Source organism: Drosophila navojoa, chromosome 4, assembly GCF_054131105.1.
Source record: "Drosophila navojoa isolate 15081-1374.11 chromosome 4, UAZ_NAV_1.0, whole genome shotgun sequence".
In the NCBI taxonomy this organism is placed as follows: Eukaryota; Metazoa; Arthropoda; class Insecta; order Diptera; family Drosophilidae; genus Drosophila; species Drosophila navojoa.
In genome coordinates this window covers 19,547,090-19,571,290 of record NC_142892.1, presented here as the reverse complement: position 1 = coordinate 19,571,290, position 24,201 = coordinate 19,547,090, and the positions used below count along the sequence as shown (strand labels likewise).

The window sequence follows — 24,201 nt, the reverse complement described above, 5'->3', positions numbered from 1 at the left end:
TTGCCATGTAATATCTTTTGCACTTTAATTATCGCCGACGACCAGACTCACCTCGATGACGAATATGAATATATATACATATATACATATCAATATTTATACAGATGCCATTTTTAATGATTCGTACTCAACACACTTGTAATAAGTTATACAAACTGTGCGCGCCAATATATCGAGTTCAACATTTCAGACATAAGCTATTGATATATAATACTTCTAAACATTATCGATAGTTTGCAGCGATATGCACACGTCTCTAAGAAGCAGCATTACCATTATTAAAATAAACAGAAGGGTACACAACAGATAGTGAAAACTTTTGCATTGTACACAACGTATACAAAAAAAATTGTGAAGACCAAGGTAAAAAGTGCATGAACATAACTTTATTAAAGGCGCGTATTGCACAATTTGTATACTATTGCGTTTAAACACTCAGTGCATATATGCATACTCGTATGCAAATGTATACATACGTAATATATACATATGCATGAGCCGTGGTTTGATAAGAAAAGAAAAAACGCAACAGCATAGAGTCTAAGCAAGATTGTTTAATTCTATGTTTTGCAGTACTTTTACCAATAATTTACTGGAATTTTGAAAAGCATGAGTGCGTCGAGTGAAGGTGGAGCAGGCGGTGCGGTGGGTGGTAGCACTGGAGGTACAGCTACGACAACGGCGCCTGGTATGTATTTGATATCTATAATGTATTCACATCCATAGGTAGATATAAATACATATGTGTGTGTCTGTATTTGTTTGCATTGTGTGTATTCATAACATTTTTGTGCTTTACAATTGCACGTGTATACATACATATGTATGCAAGTGTGTGTATTTGTGCTAGTGTACTTTCTTGTTAGTTCTCTTTTGTCATAGCAAACGCGCGCAGTGTTTGTTACGTTTTGCTTTTCAATCTCATTCGTAGCATATGGCTGTGTGTGAGAGTATGTGTATGTGCTTTGTTATTGTGTACTCGTTCGCCGTAGTGATGCCAGAGTCAATAGTAATTTTCGTGGCGTTGCCAATTAGCTTAAAAGTGTTGCTCCATTCCGTTTTTTATTTATCTAAAACACAGCCACATTAAAAGCCGTTAAGATACGCACTCATCCTCATCTAAACACAATGCACTTGATAGCACAGAACACAACAGCAACTAAATCAAATGCAATGCATATGGCATCATCATCATCCACACAATCGCACGTACAATTTCGTGGCGCTATACATAGATATTCATTACCCCATTTGCCATCAGCAGCACACTCCACAGTTGCCGCCAAGATAACGCACGTGAAGACCGACGGGGGTATTTCTATCACTGGCACGCCCATCATTAGCGGTGGCACCATTAAAGTGGCCACTGCAGGCAATACGGTGCAAACATCGCTCAGCGGCACGCCCATTGCCTTAAACACTGGTCAAGCGACTACCGCCGCCTCTATACGAACTCTGGCATCGGCCGGTCCCTCCACACAGGTGCGCGTCGTCATGCCCATGATCAAGCAGCTGGAAAATGTCACCGCCACGGGCCGTACACAAATCACAGCCATACCGGCAGCGCCGGCACGCAGCGTATCGAATGCATCGATTACAGTAACTCGACCCGTTACACAGGCCACATATTTGCCGCGTGCAAGCGTAACGGCCACCCAGATGAGTGGCGTGGGCGTGACGGGTGCCCAACGCCTTGTCACCCCCTTGCGTGCAACGTCATCGGCTAGTGTCAGCCCAGCGCCAGCGGGTCTTAGTAGCACGGGCAATTTTGTACGTACCTCGCAGCCGTCAACAGTCATCTCGTCGGCCAATACGCCCGGTGCAACGGCCTGGATGCAGAGCAATGGACAGGTGCAACTTATTCGTGCCATTCATCAGCCCAGGCAACGTCTCATAACGACCTCGGCGAGCGTGAGTAGTGCCAGCGTCTCCACAACAGCAACGCCTGTGCAGGCACCGACAGGTAAATGAAAAATCTATTAAATCTTTTGAATGAGCTAATTTTAAATTGTGTCTATACTACTTCAACTAGCTCTCACCGTCTCTGCAGCACAGTCTATGCCAACGCAGCCCTCGGGGCCCACGGGTGTGCCGCAAGCTTATGTGGCTACTGTGCTGCCACCGCGTCAACATCAGGCTACACTAGTCTATTCCTCGAACGTGTCTGCCACTAGCGCGCCCAACACGAATCCAAATCCACAGTTCAATCCTCGCTTTGCCGTTGCGACACCAATAGGCAACGCCACAAGCGGCGCGTCCACAACGCCGGGCGGCACCACAGTTACGCCCCGTCAGGTGCGTCCCATACCGCTGGGCAAGAGTTTCCCGGCCACCAAGCTTAACACCACAAGCATCAGCATTCGAGCGCCCAGCATACCGCAGCTCAACTCCAACGTTGCGCCGCCCACACCAGTGAGCGTCTCGGGCGGCGTCACTGTGGCTGGCCGCGGCCCGGGCGGCAGTGGTGGAGCCGCAGGCGTTGCTCCAGTTGCCCTAACTGCCGCGAATCTGCCCACCACACGCATCATACAGCTGCAGCAGCCGGCCACAGCCGGGGGACAGCAAATAATTGGCTCCACCACTCGCCTAGCTGCGAATGTTATGCTCCAGCCGTTTTTGATGAGCACCAGTGCAGCAGCTAAAATGGGTAAGGAATGTGAATGAGAAATTCAAGGAAAATTGAAGAAATTAAAGGAAAATTAAATTATTAAAGTAAATTATTAAATCAAATGAATTCGCACTTTAAATTTTGCTGAGCCAATTTCTAGTGTCGAAAAAGAAGATTTTATTTGATTTACCTTGTATGACTTATTGCAATTCAATTTGAAATTTTATTTATATAACACAATTAGTGACAACTAATAGAAAACTAACCAAATATTTTGCAAACTGTGCGGATACTTCCACATGACATTTATTTGCCTCATAGCCTTCTGTGTTTCGTTCAAAAGAAATTGCAATAGAAACTAAATTGATTTGATGTCAGCGCTGCAATTAATCGATAGATTCAAACTGTCATGTAAACAGACGTGCGTATGATTAGGGACACGTAGCAATTTATTCTGTATAAGAAATTTTCTGACATACAAATATTCAACGGGATAAAATTTTGTAATTTTTTTTTTTCTTACAATTTTTGCAGGCATTAGACCGCCAGTTACAATGACAGCCAAAGTTCAGCCTTCACTGACTATAACGCAATTGAATCCCATTGGCAAGCTATCGACGGCGGGCAGTGGACCTACAATGACACCGCAAGGCGTGGCCAGCATACAGGCGGTGCCGAGTGTTGCGTCTAGTGTGACAACCAGTTCGGTGTCGAGTGGATCCGCTGCAGCTGCAGCAGCTGCGTCTACGGGCGGCTCCGCTACGGTGTTACCTTTGACGATTGGCGGGCGTGGTGGACCCGCGAGCAACATCTTGACGGGCACACTGACACCCATCAAAAATGCAAGCGGCATAACTGTGGGCAAAATGATGATGGCCCAGCCGAGCGGAGTAGATGCGGCCGCATCCAGCAGCGGCCTACCGTCCAGCGGTGCGGGAACGAATGTATTCATACAGCAACGCAGCGGCGGCGGCAGTGGCGTCAGCGTAACATCAACTGCATCTTCAGTGGCCACGTCCGCGGCAGGCACATCCTTCTTGCCACCGGGTAGCTCAGCCATCTACTATGAATCTATGCCAGCCTCAACGGGCGTTCTGTCGCTGACCACCACAACGGTCACGCAGAGTACACACACACATGGCCAGGCTCAAGCCCAGGCTCAGCAAGCGCAGGCCCAGCTAGTGAGCAGCTCGGGCAACAGCAGCCTCTCCGTATCGTCGCTGCCCTTTGCCACCCATGCGCAGCAGGTGGGAACTGGGACAGGATCCACGGCCACTTTTACGGTGCTGCCATCGTCGGCAACTGCAGGTGGCAATCGGGCCATTGGACATCAGCAGCTGATCATACCAGCGAGCGCTGCACACGCGACTGGCGGACCACCTCAGCACATGGTGATACCGTTGCACACCTCCGTCAAGGTGACAACGGGCGCTGTGCCCACGACGACAGGCGGCGGCGCCACAGTTAGTGCCTTGCCCATGCAGATGCCGGTGCCAGTGGGCGCGAATACACTGGTGTCCAATTTCATGCGTAAGCGCGATGCCGAGGGCTCGCCTATACGCGGCGTCAAGAATCTGGCACCCACGCTGCTCTCCATGAGCAGCAACAGCAATGCTTCAGGCTCGGTGGGGAATGTGACAGCCGTTAATCTGGCTGGTGGCTCCGCCTTCAATATACAACCCGTTTCTGTGGCACCGGCAACGCAGCCAGCCACAACAACGGTGAGCGGCTCGGCTCTGACTGTTGAGGCGCTAGCCAAGAAGGACCGTGAGCGCGTCAGCTCCGTCTCAGCGGCAGCTGGTGCTCTAGTGGGTGCATCCTCGGCATCCACAGCATCTGTCTCGACAACAGGTGGCAGTATTGTGAGCACGCGCAACGTGCGTGCCGATTCGCCGGCTTCGTCCGACGGTTCTACCACCGTCTCGGCTAATTCGTCGCCCGGCGTGGATCAGCAAATGCAGGACAGTAATCTGTCTATTAATCGGATTGGTGATGAGCCAACTGGAGCGGCTGTGCGTGACAACGCAACACACTTCAATCCCATAAATGAGGTACGTCTTTGGAGTCTATTTTGAACTATTCGAAAACTAATGTATTGTATCTTTTAGCTGTATCCCACGCATCCGTCGAACGTGACGCACACAACATTGGGAGCCCGTGGCAGTGGCATAGCCAGCGCTTTTGTGGATGTGCCACAGCAACAGGGCTCGCATCTGGTGGCAACGCAAGCCGCTACACTGACGGCCAGCCAATTGCAGCAGGCGCGCATGAACGGCACCAGCGGCAGTGGCAGCAACTCAGATTACAGCGTGGCTCGCAAGAAGCCACGACGATCCACGTGAGTTGTGAATGACTTTTACCATATGTGCATGCATAAACTTGTTCTCATTTACAGCAATGATAGCCAGCAGTCCAACCAGAGCCAGGCATCGTTATCGCTTTCGTTGCCGCCGCCAATGGGCAACGTGGGCAGCCAGAGCAGCACCGCTCAAGAGGCAGCATCAAGTTTCGTGCAACAGCAGCAGCAGCAGCATCCGTCGGGCATCAACAACGGTGGCCTGCTACTGGCAGCCGCGGGCAGCACCAGCACCACTCCCAATGCCAGCGGCACTGGCGATGTAAATAATCATCGGCTGGGCGGTGCGCCGCCTGTGGCTGGCAATAAGGAGAACGCAAATCCGGTGGACTATGTGCTGCGACGTCCGCGTAATTGTGCGCTGCTGAATGTGAGTTTGCTGTAATCTGTAACTATTTGTGATGATTATATATGTTTCTTCTACACAACGCAGACGTACAAGCCGACGAACAAGCTGGCGAACAATCATTTTCATCGATATACGGATGTGAAGCCACGTGATGAGCGACGCGCCACAGTGATTGATCTGGCCAATCAACCAAATGTGCAGAAGAAAATTAGTGGCTGGAAGATTCATCATCTACGCTCACAAATGGAGGATCTGGTAAGTCAAACTAAAACCAACAACCAACAAGTTGCTCGTTTATTAAATCCATTACAATTTACAGAACGATTCGGAAATGGTGAGTTTAAGCCAACTGGAAACTATGTTAAAAGTTCTGGAAAAGGACAAAGATAAGCTCGGCGAAATTGAGCGCATCAGCGAGCTATTAAAGGTAAGCTCAAATTAATTAATTATATATCTATTATTTAACTAATTAATTATTATCATGTACAGGGCAACATACAGCGAAGTAAGATCATAACCGATGGCATCAATGAGGCGCAAAATCAGCTAATGAAGATCTTTGATCATCAACCTCATGTCTCGGACATCATCAATCGCTTGCAATCGAAGCGCAATTTTAAGAAACGCGAGAAACTTTAAGTACATTTACGTATATAAAAGTGTAAAGCAGTTTGGAGAAGATTACAACGACATGTTGCGCCTTTAGTTGTTAATACAAATAACGATAAGTTTGTATATTGCCTAAGATAACTATGTACATTAGTTATAATTAATTTAACGAACACATACAAAATTTGTAAGATATACTTTACAAAAAATGCATAAGCAAAAGGAATCACACAAGACAAAACAACTAAACACCAATAAAAATTAAGTATGTAATATTTTTTCAAGTTCTTAAAATGAAATAAAAAAACATTTGATTTTAAGTTAAATGAATTTAATTACCGAGCAAGGCGACAATGACGGCAACTCAACGTCGTGAAATCGATTCAAATAAGTCTTGTCATCTTGCTCTAGGACCACTCAACAATACGACCAAGCGACCTCTTGCTGACTGGTGGCAATAAGGCAACTGCCTCATCTATATCCAGCCATAGATTTTCGATGAGATTGAGATCTGCCCTGGTCAATCCAATCCACTCTCTTTTTCGTATGATTGTTTAAATATCCAAATCATTTAAATAAACACGTTGGTCCATTTTCGTCGTCAACTGATTTATGCACCCACTTCATAGTAAGAGAAACAATTCCATACAACTAGGCTCGTACCTCAATGCTGAATGGATTATATGCTGTATTCAGTACTTCGATTGCGATTGACATAGTCGAAGATCTTTGCCACCATGCACACCGACATTACTGATCTCGGTCCACAAGATATTTCCCGATCTATCAGCTGGCCAACCTAGAAGATCCCACTGAAGCGAAACACAAACAACCTTACAAACATATTGTATTTTATTATTTTATACTAATAGAGTTGGTGCGATTACATGGGTGGTGGAGGCGGCACGCCATTGAACATGGGATGCATTGCCGGACGCGGAGGACCTGGAATGGGGAAACCAGCTGGTGGGCCCAAGGTGCGATGCAAATTCGGTGGCGGCGGTGGCAATATCTTTGGCTCGAATTTGAAAGCGAACTGCAAAAAGAACTGTTTGGTATCTCGATTCCAGTGCGTCCAGAACTTGCCCTCTGTTTTCTCCACCTCTCGCGACGGCACTTTAAAGCCGATTGTTTCATACGGCTCAGCAGCGAATAGTAAATATTGCCACTTGCGGTCTGGCGGCTCAATCTTCTGTTCATAGGCGGACATAAACCGATGACGGGGCACAATACCTTCGCTTATCTCTGGATAGTCAATCTGGAAGAGCAGCGACTGTTGACCATTCGTCGGCTCTCGTTGCTTGGTCACACGATAGCCGGGACGGCCGATTTTCACAAACTTTTTGGGCTCAACGCGGGGCTTCTCCGGCGCCAGAAGCGAAGAGGGTGCATCTTTAGCTTCTTTGGCTGCACGCCGGGCCAAATTCTCCTGATGCTTTTTGCCCTGGGTGTGAGCCAAGTAGCTACCCTCATTGTTGTGCAGTGTTAAGCATAATTTGCACTCATATGAGCCGAGATGGTTTTTCATAAAATAAGGATCCTTATTCAGATCGATGGTCTCGAGCGCTAGTTGACGGAGACGTTCCTTTCGCTCGCGGTTTGTCTCCGACCAGGAGGCGACACCACCGCTACCGGTTTTACCACCGGCGCGATTTTGGAAATCCATGGTTTAATTCAACTTCACAAAACGTTTTACAAGAAAAAGTAAACGCTGTATTTCTACCACTTGACAGTAGGGTTGTCAGGCTGTTTTCTCAGCTTGTTCGCTTGTTATATATTTGATTATAATATCGATTGCTGTTCATAATATATCGATATTAAGAAATACGACAATCACCAATCGACAATTTAAAGAAACTATTTATTGTTTTTTTTTTTTTTTTTTTTTTTAATATACTGTGAAAGTATACCTTTTTTTTATAGTATTCAGTAGTTATTGGTGTTTATTAAATAAATTAAATTAAATAAATAAAAGTCCGGAACATCGATACATCGATCATTAAGAAAGTTGTAAAAAGCATCGTATTTTTGTATTTTCCAGATTCAGGCACTCTGGTCAGCGCTTAGCGTTGCACATGTTCGTATTTTTTGCATATAAAAGTTCAAATATATTGAAAGATTGGCCAATTATTGGCACAAAATACTTTAGAATAATAAATGTTCACATTTTATACAAATGTAAAATACGTAAGTCGTGTTTGCTTCAAAACTTGTTTGCCTGAAAATATGCGCTGTGAAAATAAATTGTGAATGTAAATCTTGTAATTTACGTCAATTCGCTGCGTAATTTGACTGCAGACTCGGTTTTAAATAAAATAAAATAAAATATGGATGAAGCGAAGAAGCAATTTTTAAAATCACCAACAACAATGCCAACTTCTGGGCAGGGCCAAGCCGAAAACAACAAAATTCCAATGCCGTCGTCTACGCCGTCGTCTGCACAGTCACTTGATAAAGGAGGATCATTGCCTAGACGAATCATCAATCAAATACCATTAGATTTTAAAAAACTAAAAGATGCAGGCTTGCATAGAAAACTGGCAGAGGCATTAAGCAAACAAAATGTGCTTGGAACAAAAAGTATTGCATCAGAAACGACAAAAGTGTCACCATCAAAGTCTGCAATTCTGCCCACAGCTGCGCCGACAAATGCGACAACGCCTGCAGCACATACACAAACAAGCATACAAGAAAAGCAACACCACGAGGAACAGAATGGTATTAAACGTATTTTAACATTTATTATTTCCTTTTTTCATAATTAAAATCGGAATATTTAAAAATTGTGGTGGGTTATTTCGTTAAGATGATTTCATTAGATATGTCATTATGTAGCCGTGTTAGCCGTTTATTCGTCAGTGGCGCTGCTGCTTAAGTTCTTGGGGTATTTTAATAATGCGAACGAGCGTTCGGACCTGGTTCGTGTCAAGGACCGAACAAAGTTTTTATGTTAAAGAAAGTAACTTTTATAAATAAAAAAGGTAGTTTTTTTTTTTTTTTTTTTTTTTTTTTTTTTTTTTTTAATTAATACATAGTAAAATTCGTGTAGTAATTAATACATGTTAAAAAAATGAATTTTAAATTAGATTACCTTCATAGCGATCTATGGAACTATTAAAGATTAATCCTATAATAAAATGTAGGGTATAAATTTTTTTTTGAGCCCGAACATCTTTAGATTAATAGAAGTATTACATTCGACCCCATATTTTGGACGCTTTCGATGGTGTAGCATGATAATGTACACGGTAGGATGTATGAGTGTTTTAGGGTTAGACACGTGGACTAGGTTCAATTCACGTCACAGACAGGCTGAGGCTGTGCCAGTTTTTCAATTTAGCAAATTAATTGTATTGATTTTTTTTTTATATTACTTAAATTTAAATAAACACTCGCATAAAATGTATAAATAAACTCTGATTAGTTTAGCAGCACATATAAATTAATGTCTTGTTTAAAAGTAATTATGAAGTAAGTTTGATTCTGTTAACATTTAACATTTTTACATTATTTTCCAGCTGCAAGCCATATCGCGAATAATAAACTGATATCTAGAATTGAACAATCGTCACATATTAAAAGACTAATAAAAAATAAAATTCTGAACAAATCCGCAAAATCGGAACCACAACAGCAGCAGAAACGGGAGCAATGCCAGCCGCCAGCCGCTACGCCAAGGACAGCACCGACAAGCTCGGGAACTATAAGCCGTTCTGGCCAGTCAAGCGGCTTCTCAGTGCCCATAGCCAAAGCCGACTTAACGGTGCGTTCCCATCCGCCGTTGTTGCTCAATCTGGTGAATCAATTGCCCAGACATCGTGCAATGTGTGGAGGTATATCGCAAAACAGGCAATCATCGCCAGCACGAGCGCCAGAAATAGATACTTCAATAAATCGAGTATCTTCACCAGCAATATCAGAAGTTCGAACAGTATCAACCTCAACAACATCAAAATCTCCGCCGCCGCTGATTGTACTGGAGAACAAGGTGTTGACCCCTGAAGAGAAAATTGATTTGAGGGCTTTGCGGTTGCCAAATGGCAAATCAACGGCAGTTCCGACGACTTCAGCATCTACTGTAGCGGACTCTGAACATGCAGATAAGGAAAAAACAGCAGTCAAGAAGCCCAGTGCTCCGATCAAGAAGATCATACTGAATGTGAATAAACTAAAATTGCCACGTGAGCGAATTTCTCAACTGGCCAAAGAAGTGCACAAGCAAGCAATGCAGCATGTACAGCAGCAAAAGCTGCCCAGCATAGACAATCAAGCTGTAAAACCAGTGCAAGGTTCAGTTGCCAGCAATATCGAAACTGTACCGCCTACGAAAGAGACTTGTGCATCTTCCAATGCTCCAGTCACTACAACTTCCACAAGTACTAAACCTTCCTCATCTGCAATGCCTTCATCGCTGATAGATCCAGTTATTAAAACGATACCTACTCCGATGATTTCTTTATCATCATCAGCTCCGTTGATAACTTCAGTCACAAGTAAAAAACCTTCCTCGTCACTTATAATAGCTTCCTCGGTAATAACTCCTAAGTGCATTAAACTTGATTTATCATCAGAAGTCGCCGCCTCTTCCAAAATTCCGGCTTCTACAAATATAGAATCCGCATCTCTAATAACTCCAAGCATTGACACTTCAACGAGTCCAATAACACTTTCCTCACCAGACAAGGCCACCAAAGGAGCAACAAATAAGACAATTATCGAGATTAGCTCGCCATCATCGACTTCAGAGCGTTTGTCATCACCGCTACCATCATCAGCCCCACCATCTTCATTATCGACGTCACCAGAGGTTAACGAGTCACCAAGCCATGAACTGTCTGCCGTGGATTTCATAGCACAACTGACTGCAACTGACGATGGCGATTCAAATAACTATTTTGAGCTGTCTCCAGAGGAGATGAGTTTGAATGCCAAATTTGGCAATTGTCAATCTTCAATTCCACCTCCACCTGCCCAAAATACAAAACCGGAGGATGATTTGGCCATAGGCAAGATATTACAACTGCAGGATATGGATATTTTGCATGCCACATTAAATGTGAATGGCAAAGAACCGAATGTCTTATCTATAAGTCCAAATGCAACGATAGTGGAGAGCAGCGCGAGTACAACAGATACTGAAACTCCCGCCAATGATAGCAATAACGAAGAACAGTCAGACATTGTCAAGCTTAAACCTATGAAAGTACCATCGCAGGAACCTGTGTATACCAATCCAAAAAAGAATTATGCTTTATCGAAACCCCCAGCTGTAGTAGAACCAGAGTCTTCTGTGGATGAGACGCCCAAATCGAAAATGATTTCAGTGTCTGAGACTAAGGTTGAATTACATGGAGTGGAAGAAAAAAAACAGATTGCTAAGCCGATACCTTACAAACCCAAAAAGGGCAAAATCAATTTGGTACAACGTAATAAAAAACCAACTGTTTCTAAGCCGAATGAGAGTATAGGAAAGAATTTAGCTGATGAGCAATTAGGTACATCTAATATGGTTATTTCATCCGATAGTACAGAGCTGAAGGATGCACAGTCTGCTCAGAATTTAATGAGCGAATCCCTTGAAGATGTGACTGACAGTAAACTACAATCAAAGAATGATTTAAATCAAAACGTATCCAATATAAATCCCGCTGAAGTGGAAAATAAAAGTGAACAACCAAAAATAACTATAGCTGAAAAAGAAATAGCAACAGATAATGGAGTCAAGAACAGCATAGAAAATTTGACCAGCACATCAGGTGATAAAACTGAGATCTCAAATAAAACAGAACGTGTGATAGCTGAAGATGGTGAGGACGTAAATAAGGTTGATACTGAACCGATTCAAGAAAAAGACCTATCGCAGCTATATCATCCACCTAAGATGTCAAAGCTTAAGTCTGTCAAATCAAACAAAAAGGATAACCATAATGGGACAGTTCATGAGGCAGCTAATTCGGCCTCCACACAACCATCAGCTGTATCACTTTTCGATGCTGTGAAGCAAAAGCAACCTCCGCCACAAGGTGGTGAGCCTCAAATACCTTTTAAAAAACCCACACATAATAATAAAAAATTAATATCCACGGATAATACGTGTGCAGAAGCATTGGGAATCCAAAATCTTGTAACTCACTTGGCGGCAGAGAAAGTGGTGACGTGCAGCAATGAGGTCAAGCCGGAGTCGACAGCTAAACTGCCTAGAAAGAAGCTACTGAAAACACGACCGGTGCTGACCGTCAAGAGACCTGCAAAAGCTGCCCAAGCAAAGGCAGCCGCATCCGAGAAAGCGGAATCCCTAAATGCAATGAAGAGACCACTTCATGTGGAGAGCAACTCAAATGGGGCCAATCGAACAAAAACTTCCAGCACCAGTGACGACGATGGTGACTTTTTTCATGGATTCGAAGAGAAATCGAGCAGTAAACGTGTCAAGCATTCCAAGGCTAGAGAAACGGACATAAGTGATGATGCCTCGCCGGACTATGATGAGACCGAAGAAGAATTGCTGACCAATAAACCAAAGACTGAATCTGTTATTAATAATAGTGTGACTAATGAATCGATTGACCAGGAAGCGGACGCAGAAACCAATTGTCAACAAGACGTCGTTCCAACTGAGCCAGTCATGAAGGAGTCATTGAAGCGAAAAGCATCTAAGCGGAACTCTAGGGCGCAGGACGCTGGATTAGAAACTGAGCCGAAACGTGCCCGTAGGAGTGTGAAAGGAAAAGACGCGAAAAGCAGCTCGGGGTCGACCGTAAACGTCAAAAGTCCCAAATCAAAGGATGTGAATCCCTCTACAGAAGCCATGGAAATTGAAAATATCATGGAAATAAATGCGCCGGATGAAGCTGTAACGAATGAACCAGCTCCAGTTACGAGAAGACGAGGTCGGCCGCCGAAATCCTGCTCGCTAAGTACACCAAAAGCCAAAATACAATCGGAAGATATTAACAGCACACCGACGCCAAAGCGCCGTGGTCGCAAACCCAAAGAAATGGAAGTCAATGATAGTCCTGAGTCCTGCAAGAAAGTCAACGACTACTACATGCGACTTCTACTCATACGCAATCGATCGCAATTGGAGAGCGACGAAGAGTTGCGAGAGGATGGCCGAGGTGAGGGCGATAAGCAGTGTGGCTTGTGTCTCGTGCGCTGTAACAGTGCAACCTGGCAGTCGCATATCGCAGAGCACTACGGCGTTGGCTGGTCTATCGAGGAACCTCCTCCGGTATGAACCTATGCACCTTTAAGACTGTGTAGATTTATTACTATAATACATCTATTACAGCTGCTCACTCGCAACAACGTGGCGAAAATGATTAAAACTTATATGGATGGGGGCAAGAAGGGACTGAGTTGTCGTCTATGTAAAGTTCAACTGTATTCCGCCATGGGTCTGTTAATCCACTTGGAAGGTTGTGGTACCAAGCAGCGCATAGTGTGTGAGCACTGCAACGGTAGTTATACCAAGCTATCCTTTGCGACGCACAGTCGCACCTGCAGTAAACGTGTGGCAGTGCAAAGTGAAGAGGAGCCGGCAGCTGAGGCAGCACCAGAAGAAGACAATTTGCCAGTGTACAGCAATACAGGTCGCGCCAAGCGCAAGTCCACCTTGAAGTATGTTGAATACCCGATTAAAAATGTTTACAAGATATATTAAAATGATTCATTTTTAAATTTAGGGCTGAAACCAAGTTGGAGAAGATTGCAAGTCAAACAGAAAATATCAAGGAGACCGATGGTGACGCATCCGACTATGAAATTACCGCGGATAAAGAATCATCTGATGATGAAGACGACGAGTCCGAAGTCTCGAGTATAAGTGATGAACCTGCTAAAATATTGCCCAAAAGAGAAAATGCTTGTAAGTTGTATTATTCAATTATTCTTTTCAGTTTTTCCTATTTTATATTCATTACAAATTTTAAATTATAGTGCGTGGTCGCATTAATGTTAAAAAAGAGATGAAGGAGCGCAGCAATTATTTGTAAGTATTATAGAGTATATCCATTAGTTTAATAATAAAATATGTCTATTCCATTAGTATCCAAAACAATTATGCCAAAGACACTTTGTACCCGCATTTACTGCCCCGATATGAAAAGCTTTCGCCTGCCGATGCCGAAGAACTGTTGCCATCTATGGAGTCCACTTCCATGCGTTACGCCTATGGCGGAGAGCATGAGAACGACTGGATGCATTTGAGGCCACAGGAGGGCTTTCAAAGAGAGGGTAATTTCGATCGCGATATTCTTACAATTTAATTATTGACTAACTTTAATTTTTCTTCCAGATGAGTCAGTCTGCTATCTTGGCACCCCTATAAAAGAGCTTGCATGGGTGCCTTTACCATCGCACGTAAAGACACAATATTTGTTATGCTCCCAACGCAATAAGGTGCTCGGTTATTCCCGCCAACATAGGGACAAACCGGAGAAAGCATTACTGTTCCTGCTCGAATGCAAAATGTCGCCAGGTTGTGACGACAACGTCTTTCCACTGCAGATTCGAGTGCATTATGGTATATGTGTGCCAGAAGGACCGGTGCATAGCATAGCATTTATGCCTAGCGGCGGCTACGATGAATCTATAAACCGATTGGGTTTACTTGCCGTGGGCAGTGCATTGGGTACAATTATTTACGCGCTGCCATTATGCCTTAAGCACGAGAGGGGCCATACGAATAAACAAACTGATGTTATTGTTTTGCAACCGGTACTTACACTTAGTTTGGATATAGATAATCCCGTACAGGATGCGTGCACTAAAATATGTTGGTCTGAAGTAAGAGAATTATTACTCAGTTTTAAGATAATTACGATTCTATAATCTTATTATTTTACTCTTATTTAAGAGTTCTGGTCACGGTTTGATAGTGAGTGGATACGTCAGTGGAAACGTGGCATTTTATGACATTTCGGACGACCAAGGACTGAATTACATGGAGCGTAATGATCAACGTTACTGTGTACCTGCTCATTTCTTTTATTTTGGCGAAAAAAATATATTTCGTAATTAACATAATTCTATTATATTATATTTTTATCTAATCTATAATATTTTTTTCAAGTTCTCGAACTGCACTATGACTCGAATGGAGTGCGTTGGTTGGTTGTTGGTACCACGGTGCGTAAGCTATGGGTCTATGACATAGCAAACTTGTCGCAGCCGTTGCCAATTACTGGTGACACTGTGTGCAATATGTATTTGGGCGGCCTTGCCTGGTCTCCTTTGTGGGAGACTCTGGTCGTTGGATGCAGCGAAGTTTATAAAGCTCGTAAGCTTATCTCAAAATCATAATTTACATATTCAGAAATACAAATTTTCTATTTGATTTTTAGAGTTTCCACGCTTGCTAACGCTAAATCCATCGGGAATGCATTTTAGTCACGCGACGTTTGATATAACGTTGAGTAGTGCCCGTTCAGTGCATTTCAATTGGGAGCACTTGACATTAGTTGTTGGGACGGATAACGGAGATGTGGACATCTTGTTTTGCGATCACTTAAATTTGCCACAAAGACGATCGAGGGACTGTCGCGTCGTATCGACAATGGATGTGCGTCGCTTGAACGACAGTGCAGAATTGAATTCGGTTACCCCAGAAGAATTTAAGCAAGACTACGGTTTGATCCTCAAGCCCCTTAGAAGGGTTGCTCAGAAGCAGAAGAAGTCAACTTATTTAAACATAAAGAGACTACCAAATTTTGATCTGTTAAACCTTATGCGCCTCAATTCTGTACGATGGAACTGGAATGCTGAAGCACGTAACTGGGTGGCCGTTGGTGCTGAGCATGGCTTACTTCGTATAATCAATTATGATGCGGATAAAAAATATAAATATTTTTGATATGCCCACTATTGAGATTTTAGTTGTAACAGGTAATTTTGTTGATATTATAAGAGTAACGGTTTATGAAGTTTTGACGCTTTAAAAATATTTTTGGATTAACTTGTAATAATTTATTGGTAGCTGTTAAAACAATAGGCAATGAATTGTATATAAATATATATGTATTTGGTATCCTGTAATTGCATTACTAAAAGTATGTAATATATTAATCTAATGAAATATATTTATTACATTTATAAAAACGCATTCAAATATAAAATATAAATGTTGAAATTCATTCAGACGTGTTTATATGAATTTGGAGTGTCCGCTTTTTACTTTTAAGTGGTCCTACAGGAACTTTTGTACTAGCTAATACAATAAAAGGAAAACTCAGTCAATATAGTATAGCTTTGATAAATCAAACATTTTTAAATAACAAATCAGTAAATCATTGAAAAATATAAATTTGTTATAATAATATTTCAAAATTCGATAAATAAATAAATTCTGTATTTTAATCCTGAAAAGAAGACGTCAATAGGGCTTTTGACATGGATAGTGAACAAAACAATTATGCTGATCAACGCACGTTGGATGACTATCATCGACGATTAACACATTTACTGGAGCGTATGGAGCGATTGGAAGCATCATTGGAATCAATTCCTTTGCTCAATCGGGCAAATAACCTGTATACTGAAGAGGAGGATATGCTCGAGGAGAAGGAGGAGGAGAATACCCACGATGAGCAGCTGTCGAAAGAAGACAAGGATGTTGAGACTGATATAAACGAAATCATCGAGAAAGAACAAGAGAACAAATGCCAGGAAACAGAGAATTCTATGAAGAATTAATTCTTATCTGCATGGGATATCTGATATATGGTATTAAAAACGACAAAATTTTATTTACAACATACATATATATATATTTCATATATTTCTCTACATTTGATCGCCATTATATGTATATGGTACTCGGTGTTAATATATATATTTATATAGTAATTTTACATCAATATTTTGCAAAATGAATGCGGATGCATTAACAATGATATAACGCTTTTACTGTTGAGCTTTTTGATAAGTAGCGATCGCGAGTGAATAATTTTATTTTGTAATGCTTGCGATTCAAATGTCTGATATCAAATAATAATATATGTATAAAATGTTATAAAACCGTTTAGTAAATAAATATGTTGGCTTAAAACTAAACAGGCTAAAAATGCTTATGTAAAACAAAAAAAACTGAATGTTTCGAATAACACACGGAACCAGTTTCGATATATCTAAATAAACATATACCAAGCCAGGCTACACAATCATTTTATGAGTTATCTTTATTGTGTAATACCTGGTGCTTTTGCCTATGAATTATATGATTACTGTTGATATCTATTGTCTTTTCTATGGACCACTCGAAGGTAGCAGTTAACATAACTTGCGATAGTTGCGATAGTATGGCCTGAGGCTGAGCCTGGAGTGGTTGAATTCAAGAGAGCCCTAATATAGCTGCTTATTATGCACTTGACCTTCAGTCTTCATTCTTAGTACTCTTTCTTCGTTACTGTCTTTCTGTCTTCACATCTTTTAGCGGTGCCAATGTAACTGATTTTACACATTAAATTTTTAACAAATTCATCAATTGCAATACGGAACTTGACTCTTCACTTAACATAAAGTTACATTTAAATATAATAAAAAAATCGTAAAATTTAACAGAGCTGAAGATGATTTACTTGGGTTCACTATTCGCTGGCTGCATTGTGGATGGCTGCCGATTGCCACCCAATTCCATTTGAATCTCGTTCAGACTCTTGCCCTTCGTCTCGGGCACAGCCAAGGCGACGAAGATTACGCCAACAACAGTAACGCCAGCGAATAACCAGAAGGTGCCGCCACTGCCCAGCGCGTCATTAAGATTCTTAAACGTCTTTGTCACTATGAAGGCGAGCACCCAGTTGGTGGTGCCCGCAATAGAGCCGGCAAAGCCCTTGATGTCGGTGGCAAAAAGCTCGCCCATCATCAGCCATGGCACCGGGCCGTAGCCAATCGAGAACATGATCATGAAAATGCACAAACTTGCCACAGGCAGCCAGCCCAAATTTTCAACACTGCCCGCATTCTTATCTTTCATATAAAAGTACACGCCAATTGCGGTGGTTGACAGCGCCATGACTGCTCCCGAGGCGAGCAACAGAATGCGACGTCCCAACTTATCCACCACCATTGTGGATACAAAGGTGGCGACGACCTGCATCACACCAATCAGAATCGTAGACATGCTGGAGCTTATTCCAGTGTTGGCATCCTGTTTGAAAAAAGTCAATATTAGATATCTAGCATATATTAGATCTGGACAGCCTGAGCACTTACCTCAAAGATAGCTTCCGAGTAGAAAATGACAGCGTTAATACCGCTCAGCTGCTGGAAGAACATCAGGCCCAAGCTAATGCACAATGCCTTGATGGTAACGGGACGGGCCAAGGCTGCCAAGATGTTCACTTTGTTTTGGCGGATTTCACGATCGGTTTGATGCAGTTCCTCCAATTCTGCTCTATAATCGTATTCCGTGCCTCGCAGCCATTGAATAGATTTCACGGCGGACTCTGAGCGATTCTTTGAAACCTGAAGGATATTGAACATAAAACATCAATAAGTACCCTGGGGAAATATGTATGTGTACGTCTCAAACTTACCAAATATGTGGGAGATTCGGGCATGAAGAAGAATATAACGCCAAAGATAATGGGTATAATGCCGCACACGATGCTCATCTTATTGACGTCGAGACCCGCACCGATTCCGTACACGAACAGTATACCGATGGTGATCATCAGTTGAAAGAAGCTGCCAAGTGTGCCGCGAATATCCTTTTGGGCAATTTCACCAGTGTACATGGGCGCAGTTACGCAGAAGGCACCGCCAGCGATACCCAGAATGAAGCGTGCAATGTACATCATGATCACGCTCTGTGCCCAGATCAGCAGGGCCCAGCCCAATACGAAGGGTATGACCAGTAGCAGCATGGTCCATTTGCGTCCAATGAAATTGATGAGAAAGCCAATCGGAATGCACACGCAGGCAGCACCAAGGGTCATAAACGAACTGACCCACGAGTACTGCTCGCTGCTCACATCAAAGTCATACGCAGTGCCATCCTTAACGATTTCCGTCTCCGCCGGTGAAGTCCAGCCGAGCAGGGTACCGGCTGCAAAAGCACCGCCAGCTGCGGCCAGAGCAGCAACATATTGCGGAAAGGTATTCGCCCGATTCTCGGTGGACGTGTGCACCATTTTGCCAAGTAGATTTTCCTGATCCTGCAAATGAGTAGAAAACAAGTAAAGCGTGTTTAGTATTCGGGCACTTGACGGTTCGGCCAACTAAGCAGAGCTACAATCGAAGCCCATTATGACATAAGTCTAATCGCACCGACAACAAGTAAGCCACAGTAATGCCCACCTATGCGATTACGGACTTTATTGCGGCGTGTGCCAAAGAGGAATGCCCCAAAGTCCCAAGTTTTAGTTGTTTGGAAAATGTTCCCACTAAGCATTCACAGCTCTTGATAGGCTTATTTACCCTTGCACTGTGCCCAAGTGTTGACTTCCTGCATTATAATAAAACTATACAGCAATGATTGCAAACAATAATATTTATTTATTCATGTTTGGCGATACGTTTTATAGACATTTGAGAGTCAAGAAAGTGGAATGGAATGCTGAAGATTAGATATACGTCAAGCCACTTAATTAGAGCCATTTCATTCGTCCAAATCAACGATATCAATCGAAAGTGCAAGCGCATATGAATATGTGATAAGATTTAAGTAGATTACGATAAGAGCAGATAAACAACTTTTCTCAATTGGAACGGATATGATAATATAGAAAACGTGATGCTGTTGTTATTATTATTCTTATATTATATTTTGTTAGCTCACATCAAAATTAACACTTTATGCTGTCAAACACAACTTTAAAATGAATTGAAATTGAAATAATTTGCAACTTGTAATGGATTGCATAAAGTAAATCATTTTCAATTTAATTATTAATAATTAACTTAAAATATCAAAAATTTATGGCACAGGTGCATTTGGCATTGTCTGCAGCTTAGTGAAGCGGCGCCAATTATACGTTTGTTGCCTTGGCCATGGCCCGCTCCGCGGCCATAAACCATATTCTCCGATAGATACATATGCCTACATATGAAAGTAGTTAATGGTATCGCGTGCCGATTCCATATGGCTAGTACTGCTAGTACCTAGGTACCACACGTAAATATGTACCAATAACATATGTGAGGAATTCTATAACATTTCTGCTAATTAATAATCGTTAATTCTGCTAAATTTATTGTTCATTAAATTGCTACGAGTTAATGAAATTGTCGATAGAGGCTTATCAGATACTAAGTGTAATCATTTAACAAGATCTTAATAGAGTTGCGCATACTTAAAAAATATATATTTTATAATTAATTATTAATATTGAAAAGAAAATCTGTTTACTGTCTTTTTGTTTCATTTTAGGCTGATATTAGTTTATAATAATAATAAAAAAATGTTTAGTAAAGATATGTTGTATAATTGACTATTTAAATTAAGGTCTAGTTTAAGTTTATAACAGAATATTTAAGTATTCAAACTAATGGATTATCTAAAGAGTATCAGCAAAATGTATATCGTAAAAGCTTTTCTATTTACGCACTCTTTACGGATTTTGTTCAGATATTAAATGCGTTTATATAGCTGAGTGCTGTTTAAATTCCTTTCCCCTGCTGGCTTTTCTTTTTGCCATTTACTTTATCTCATTTTACCGCCCACTCGCAAAATGTGCGGCAATCACTGCTGCTCACACACACATACATATATGCGCTTATATATCCAATCAAAGCCCACATTGGTGCAGCTTTATGCCTACAAATGCACTTCCGCACATGGTGAATGCTGGCCGAGAGTAGCGTTACCCAACCGGTAACCGAGAAGAGGCGCGCCCACGCCACCTCCTGCTTGTGGCTGGGACACACCAGCTGGGCAGTAAGTCTGCATTGAAATCGATATTTGCGACGCCGTTGGCGTTGTTTATGTGGTCACTGTGACTGGAGGTGGTGGTGGTGGTGGTGCTGCTGCTGCTGCTGCCAATGCCAATATGCGCAACTATATATAGATTTACGTTGGCAGTCAACCGAGCCAATAACTTGTTGGGCGCCCACGCATTAACGACGCTCGCTTGACGCTTTAAGCTGGTCAGGATAATGGCTAGGCGAACGCCAAATGTCATTGTCATCGTTGGCCTGGCCAAGTTCATTTCAATGTCAGACAATACGCATTTGTGTGAGCCACATTCAGTAAGAAATAACTGAAATTGCATTTTAAAGCCCAGAATATCCATTAACATACTTCCAGTCCGACTGTCAAAGCCATAAACTGGTTTCCTCAACCATTTAAAATTTATAAAAATATTCAGATAAATTCCCGCAGCTTCTGATGTGCAGGTATGCGAATAAACCCGATAATAAAGATTAATTTTTATATGCCAAGACTTTGTGCATATTAAGTTTATATATATTTAATGTATAAAAGAAATTCCTTCCTTATTTTCGAAATATTTTTAAACGCTCGAGAATGAAATACTATGAAATACTATATTTTATATAGGGAGAAATTTGTCTTTCTTTTTTTTTGACAACATAAGGAAACTGTCTTTACAGGTCAATCACATTGAATAAGCTACATACATATGTATATAATAATTATTGATATTTCAATAATCAAATATTTTTGCTATTTGGTTGCGTTTGTTGTCATTTTTTATGTCGTGCCCTTTTAGGCTTATCAGTTAATTGGATAATAGGTTAATAAATATTTCATAACTTTCCATTTTTATAAACTGCCCAAGGTCGTCGAATGAAAACAAACAAAGCAACTCATTAACAACGAAATCACTTTTCGGTTAACCAATGTTGCCAAAAAAAAAAAAGGAAAAAGAAAAACAAACATGATAAGAGATTTCTGTGTTTTTGTGGGGCGTACAAATCAAAACCAATCTGAATAATATAATGCGTTATTTATAGTAATAATAAACATGATGTACAATAACGAAAAACATGTATTGAAAACATAAAAAAACTCAAATTGATATTTAATTTCAGACCCGTTCCAGAGAATGCTTTGAATGAATTCACAAATTTCACGGTCACAAATCGTAAGCCGGTTTACGATTTCAGGGAATTAAAGCATAACAATTTTTAATTCTGGTTCTGAAATGTTGAAAGTCATATATATTGTACATATATTAAATTCTGATATATCCAGAAAAAAGAAGCGTACTATTCTTAAAAACAACTTTAATTTGTTGAACTACTTTCGTAGATAAGAGACTAATGTTTTGTCTCCTTATCATATCTCATTTTGGGCCTGATGACTAAGAAAATGCTCTAAATTTTGTCTGGGATCCGTTCAAGTTATTTCATTTTCAGATACGTTGTACTAAACAGACATTAAAGATTGTTTGCTCTTGCCAAACAACTAAACCGAAAGTCGCTTTACACACCGCTAATAGGGCGCGCCATGGTACTTTAATTTTTTTTCCGTACCTCTGTCAAGGTCATACGTAGAAGATACACAGCCTAGAGTTACTTAAATTATTGGGGTTTTTAGTACCAGCACCAGTTAGAAAAGTTTGAATAAAATTTGAATTGGGCCTACTTGAGGTCTGTCATTGGCATTGGCACTGTCATTGACTGGGGTCTTGATGATTTTTACCGCTTGCCGGGAACCATATTTGGCACCGTTCTCAGTGGCCTCCAGCAGGTGGGAGCTCTCCTCGCTGTTGACACCGGGCCTTTTGTTGGGCTCATCGCCGCTTGAGTTACTGGAGGAAACGGTTGACATGTTGCTCTAATTCGTTAGGTCTTGTATAATTAATATTTTTCGTGTATATTGCCACTAATTGTTTAAACAAATGCAAAGCTCGTTTTCGTTTGATGTGTATTGTGTCACTCGTGGATATGTTTAGTATTCAACGCGCTGTTTTCAATTGCTTAGCTTGTGAAGTTCATTTTATATATAATTTTGTATTTATTTTTATTTCTTGTGTGTTTTTCGCGCTTAGCTGTGCATTTTTCACTGCTCGACTGTTGAATAATACGTGCGCGTTTCAATGTCCTTTGGCAGTTTGTCCTTTTACACAACTGGCCCACCCACGTAGCCAGCCACAAAGAATACTTTTAAGCGCATGCGCAATGCATAGCAAACGTGTTGCTGTTCACGGACTGCACTTCAGGCGAGCCAAGATAAACAATCAGCTTCAGCTGAGCCGCGTCTTTTAAATGTGAACAGACAGTTCGTTAGGCCGCTTGTCTCTGGAGCGTAATTGTATCTGTATCTGTTAACTGCACGCAGCGACTGTTTGAGCGCAAGTGACGCGCCAAAATATAAAATAAAACCAGCCACGCCGGGCTCTGTACTGGATGTGGAATATCTCTCTCTTTTCCTCTCTTACTCTCGAGCACTCTCAGTCTTCGACTGTCTCTCTTGTGTGCTCTCGATGCTCTCCCAGTCCGCCACGGGGTGGCCATCGTCTCGACGCTTCGAGTCTGAGGCTGTTGACTTGCAGCAGCAACAAAAACTGGAAATTGAGTGCGTTGTTTCCTTCTTGCTTTTATTCTACTTCAGACTGCCTTCAGCTTTCGTATCGCCAGCAACAACAACAACAATGGAGAAGTGCATTCTGTAGTCTACGCAAATGCATTCAGTTCAGATTTCTGTCACAGCTGCGTTAAGACGCCAACGATCCTCTGCATCGTGCACACTCTGACCTTAATTGGGTTACAGCTCTTTGGCTAGCCTATATGAATATGTATCCTTTATAGGACTGTTAAGTAAAATCAAGTGCACAATTGATCCCATACATAAATCAATTACAAAACTTTACAAATCATTTCCTGCTCAATCAAGATGTAAATCGTTTAAAATATGGGAATTGATATCAAAGGATGGCTCAATATAACACATTGAATGAATGAATCAATAAATAATACGTGCGTAAATATATTTTTTTTTTTTTTTATAAAAAAGGTATATAATATATAATTAAATATTTCTACATCAATATTAATATTATATATGTATAATAAAATAAAAATAGAAATATATACTACAACAAATTTAAAAACATTTAAAATAGCATCGGGAATATTGTATGGTTAAAAAACTGTTTTTCAGACTATAGTATATGTCGAAGCACTAGTATTCTTGTTGAAGCACTAGTATTCTCTTGATTAATCTCCATTGTGCAGCGAGTTTCGGCGGCAGACAAGTTCTAAACGTAACTAACTTCTTTGTCTCAACCATTTCTTGTGCTTGCCACCGAACCACACTCAGCGACAGCTACAAACGCTGTCGCCCAGCTACAACGGGACATTTCCATGCTAAAA

General features: G+C 41.6%; 4 protein-coding genes across 10 annotated transcripts in view; 2 read left to right on the top strand and 2 right to left on the bottom strand.

The window, feature by feature from the left end:
- The first annotated feature begins 205 nt into the window (after positions 1–205).
- On the top strand, positions 206–6,248 carry Sap130 (Sin3A-associated protein 130). Of its 4 annotated transcripts, none has more exons than XM_018102441.2 (10): positions 206–363; positions 574–688; positions 1,265–1,963; positions 2,033–2,647; positions 3,143–4,659; positions 4,717–4,946; positions 5,004–5,334; positions 5,398–5,568; positions 5,633–5,740; positions 5,803–6,248. In XM_018102441.2, the coding sequence occupies exons 2-10, from the start codon at positions 610–612 to the stop codon at positions 5,950–5,952; spliced, it is 3,900 nt and encodes a 1,299-aa protein (XP_017957930.1). In that variant the 5' UTR covers positions 206–363; positions 574–609; the 3' UTR covers positions 5,953–6,248. The 4 variants fall into 4 exon arrangements, with proteins under 4 accessions (XP_017957930.1, XP_017957929.1, XP_089115254.1 ...); XM_018102440.2 differs by having other exon boundaries at positions 1,262–1,963; XM_089259128.1 differs by having other exon boundaries at positions 1,082–1,963; positions 2,051–2,647.
- A 508-nt stretch (positions 6,249–6,756) lies between these two features.
- Positions 6,757–7,673, bottom strand: Sf3a2 (splicing factor 3a subunit 2). Its single transcript, XM_018102761.3, has one exon. The coding sequence runs from the start codon at positions 7,586–7,588 to the stop codon at positions 6,806–6,808; it is 783 nt and encodes a 260-aa protein (XP_017958250.1). The 5' UTR covers positions 7,589–7,673; the 3' UTR covers positions 6,757–6,805.
- Positions 7,674–7,919: 246 nt separating this feature from the next.
- LOC108650274 (uncharacterized) lies at positions 7,920–16,678 on the top strand. 2 transcript variants are annotated; one of them, XM_018099393.3, is made up of 11 exons: positions 7,921–8,640; positions 9,441–11,945; positions 12,024–13,153; positions 13,214–13,542; positions 13,608–13,789; positions 13,861–13,912; positions 13,970–14,157; positions 14,219–14,709; positions 14,780–14,936; positions 14,996–15,202; positions 15,267–16,678. In XM_018099393.3, the coding sequence occupies exons 1-11, from the start codon at positions 8,250–8,252 to the stop codon at positions 15,773–15,775; spliced, it is 6,141 nt and encodes a 2,046-aa protein (XP_017954882.1). In that variant the 5' UTR covers positions 7,921–8,249; the 3' UTR covers positions 15,776–16,678. The 2 variants fall into 2 exon arrangements, with proteins under 2 accessions (XP_089116347.1, XP_017954882.1); XM_089260221.1 differs by having other exon boundaries at positions 7,920–8,640; positions 9,441–13,153.
- nebu (solute carrier family 2 member nebulosa) overlaps positions 16,641–24,201 on the bottom strand; it is a 20,258-nt gene continuing 12,697 nt past the window's right edge. The window contains exons 1-4 of one of the 3 annotated variants that reach the window (XM_018102382.3): positions 22,472–23,187; positions 18,459–19,079; positions 18,136–18,387; positions 16,641–18,070 (exon numbers count right to left, since the gene is read on the bottom strand). In XM_018102382.3, coding sequence (XP_017957871.1) covers positions 17,495–18,070; positions 18,136–18,387; positions 18,459–19,079; positions 22,472–22,657 — 1,635 coding nt within the window. In that variant the 5' untranslated portion in view covers positions 22,658–23,187 and the 3' untranslated portion in view covers positions 16,641–17,494. Of the gene's footprint in view, positions 18,071–18,135; positions 18,388–18,458; positions 19,080–22,471; positions 23,188–24,201 lie in introns of those variants that run through there. The other 2 variants (XM_018102383.3, XM_018102384.3) reach the window with 2 other exon arrangements.

Excerpts from the sequence above, each read along its gene's own strand:
- Sap130 (XM_018102439.2), top strand. The coding sequence starts at position 610 with ATGAGTGCGTCGAGTGAAGGTGGAGCAGGCGGTGCGGTGGGTGGTAGC. Across the intron at positions 689-1,081 it reads AGCTACGACAACGGCGCCTG|CCACATTAAAAGCCGTTAAG; the intron begins GTATGTATTTGA and ends TCTAAAACACAG. Across the intron at positions 4,660-4,716 it reads ACTTCAATCCCATAAATGAG|CTGTATCCCACGCATCCGTC; the intron begins GTACGTCTTTGG and ends TGTATCTTTTAG.
- LOC108650274 (XM_089260221.1), top strand. The coding sequence starts at position 8,250 with ATGGATGAAGCGAAGAAGCAATTTTTAAAATCACCAACAACAATGCCA. Across the intron at positions 13,790-13,860 it reads GCCCAAAAGAGAAAATGCTT|TGCGTGGTCGCATTAATGTT; the intron begins GTAAGTTGTATT and ends TTTAAATTATAG. Across the intron at positions 14,710-14,779 it reads CTAAAATATGTTGGTCTGAA|AGTTCTGGTCACGGTTTGAT; the intron begins GTAAGAGAATTA and ends CTCTTATTTAAG.
- Sf3a2 (XM_018102761.3), bottom strand. The coding sequence starts at position 7,588 with ATGGATTTCCAAAATCGCGCCGGTGGTAAAACCGGTAGCGGTGGTGTC.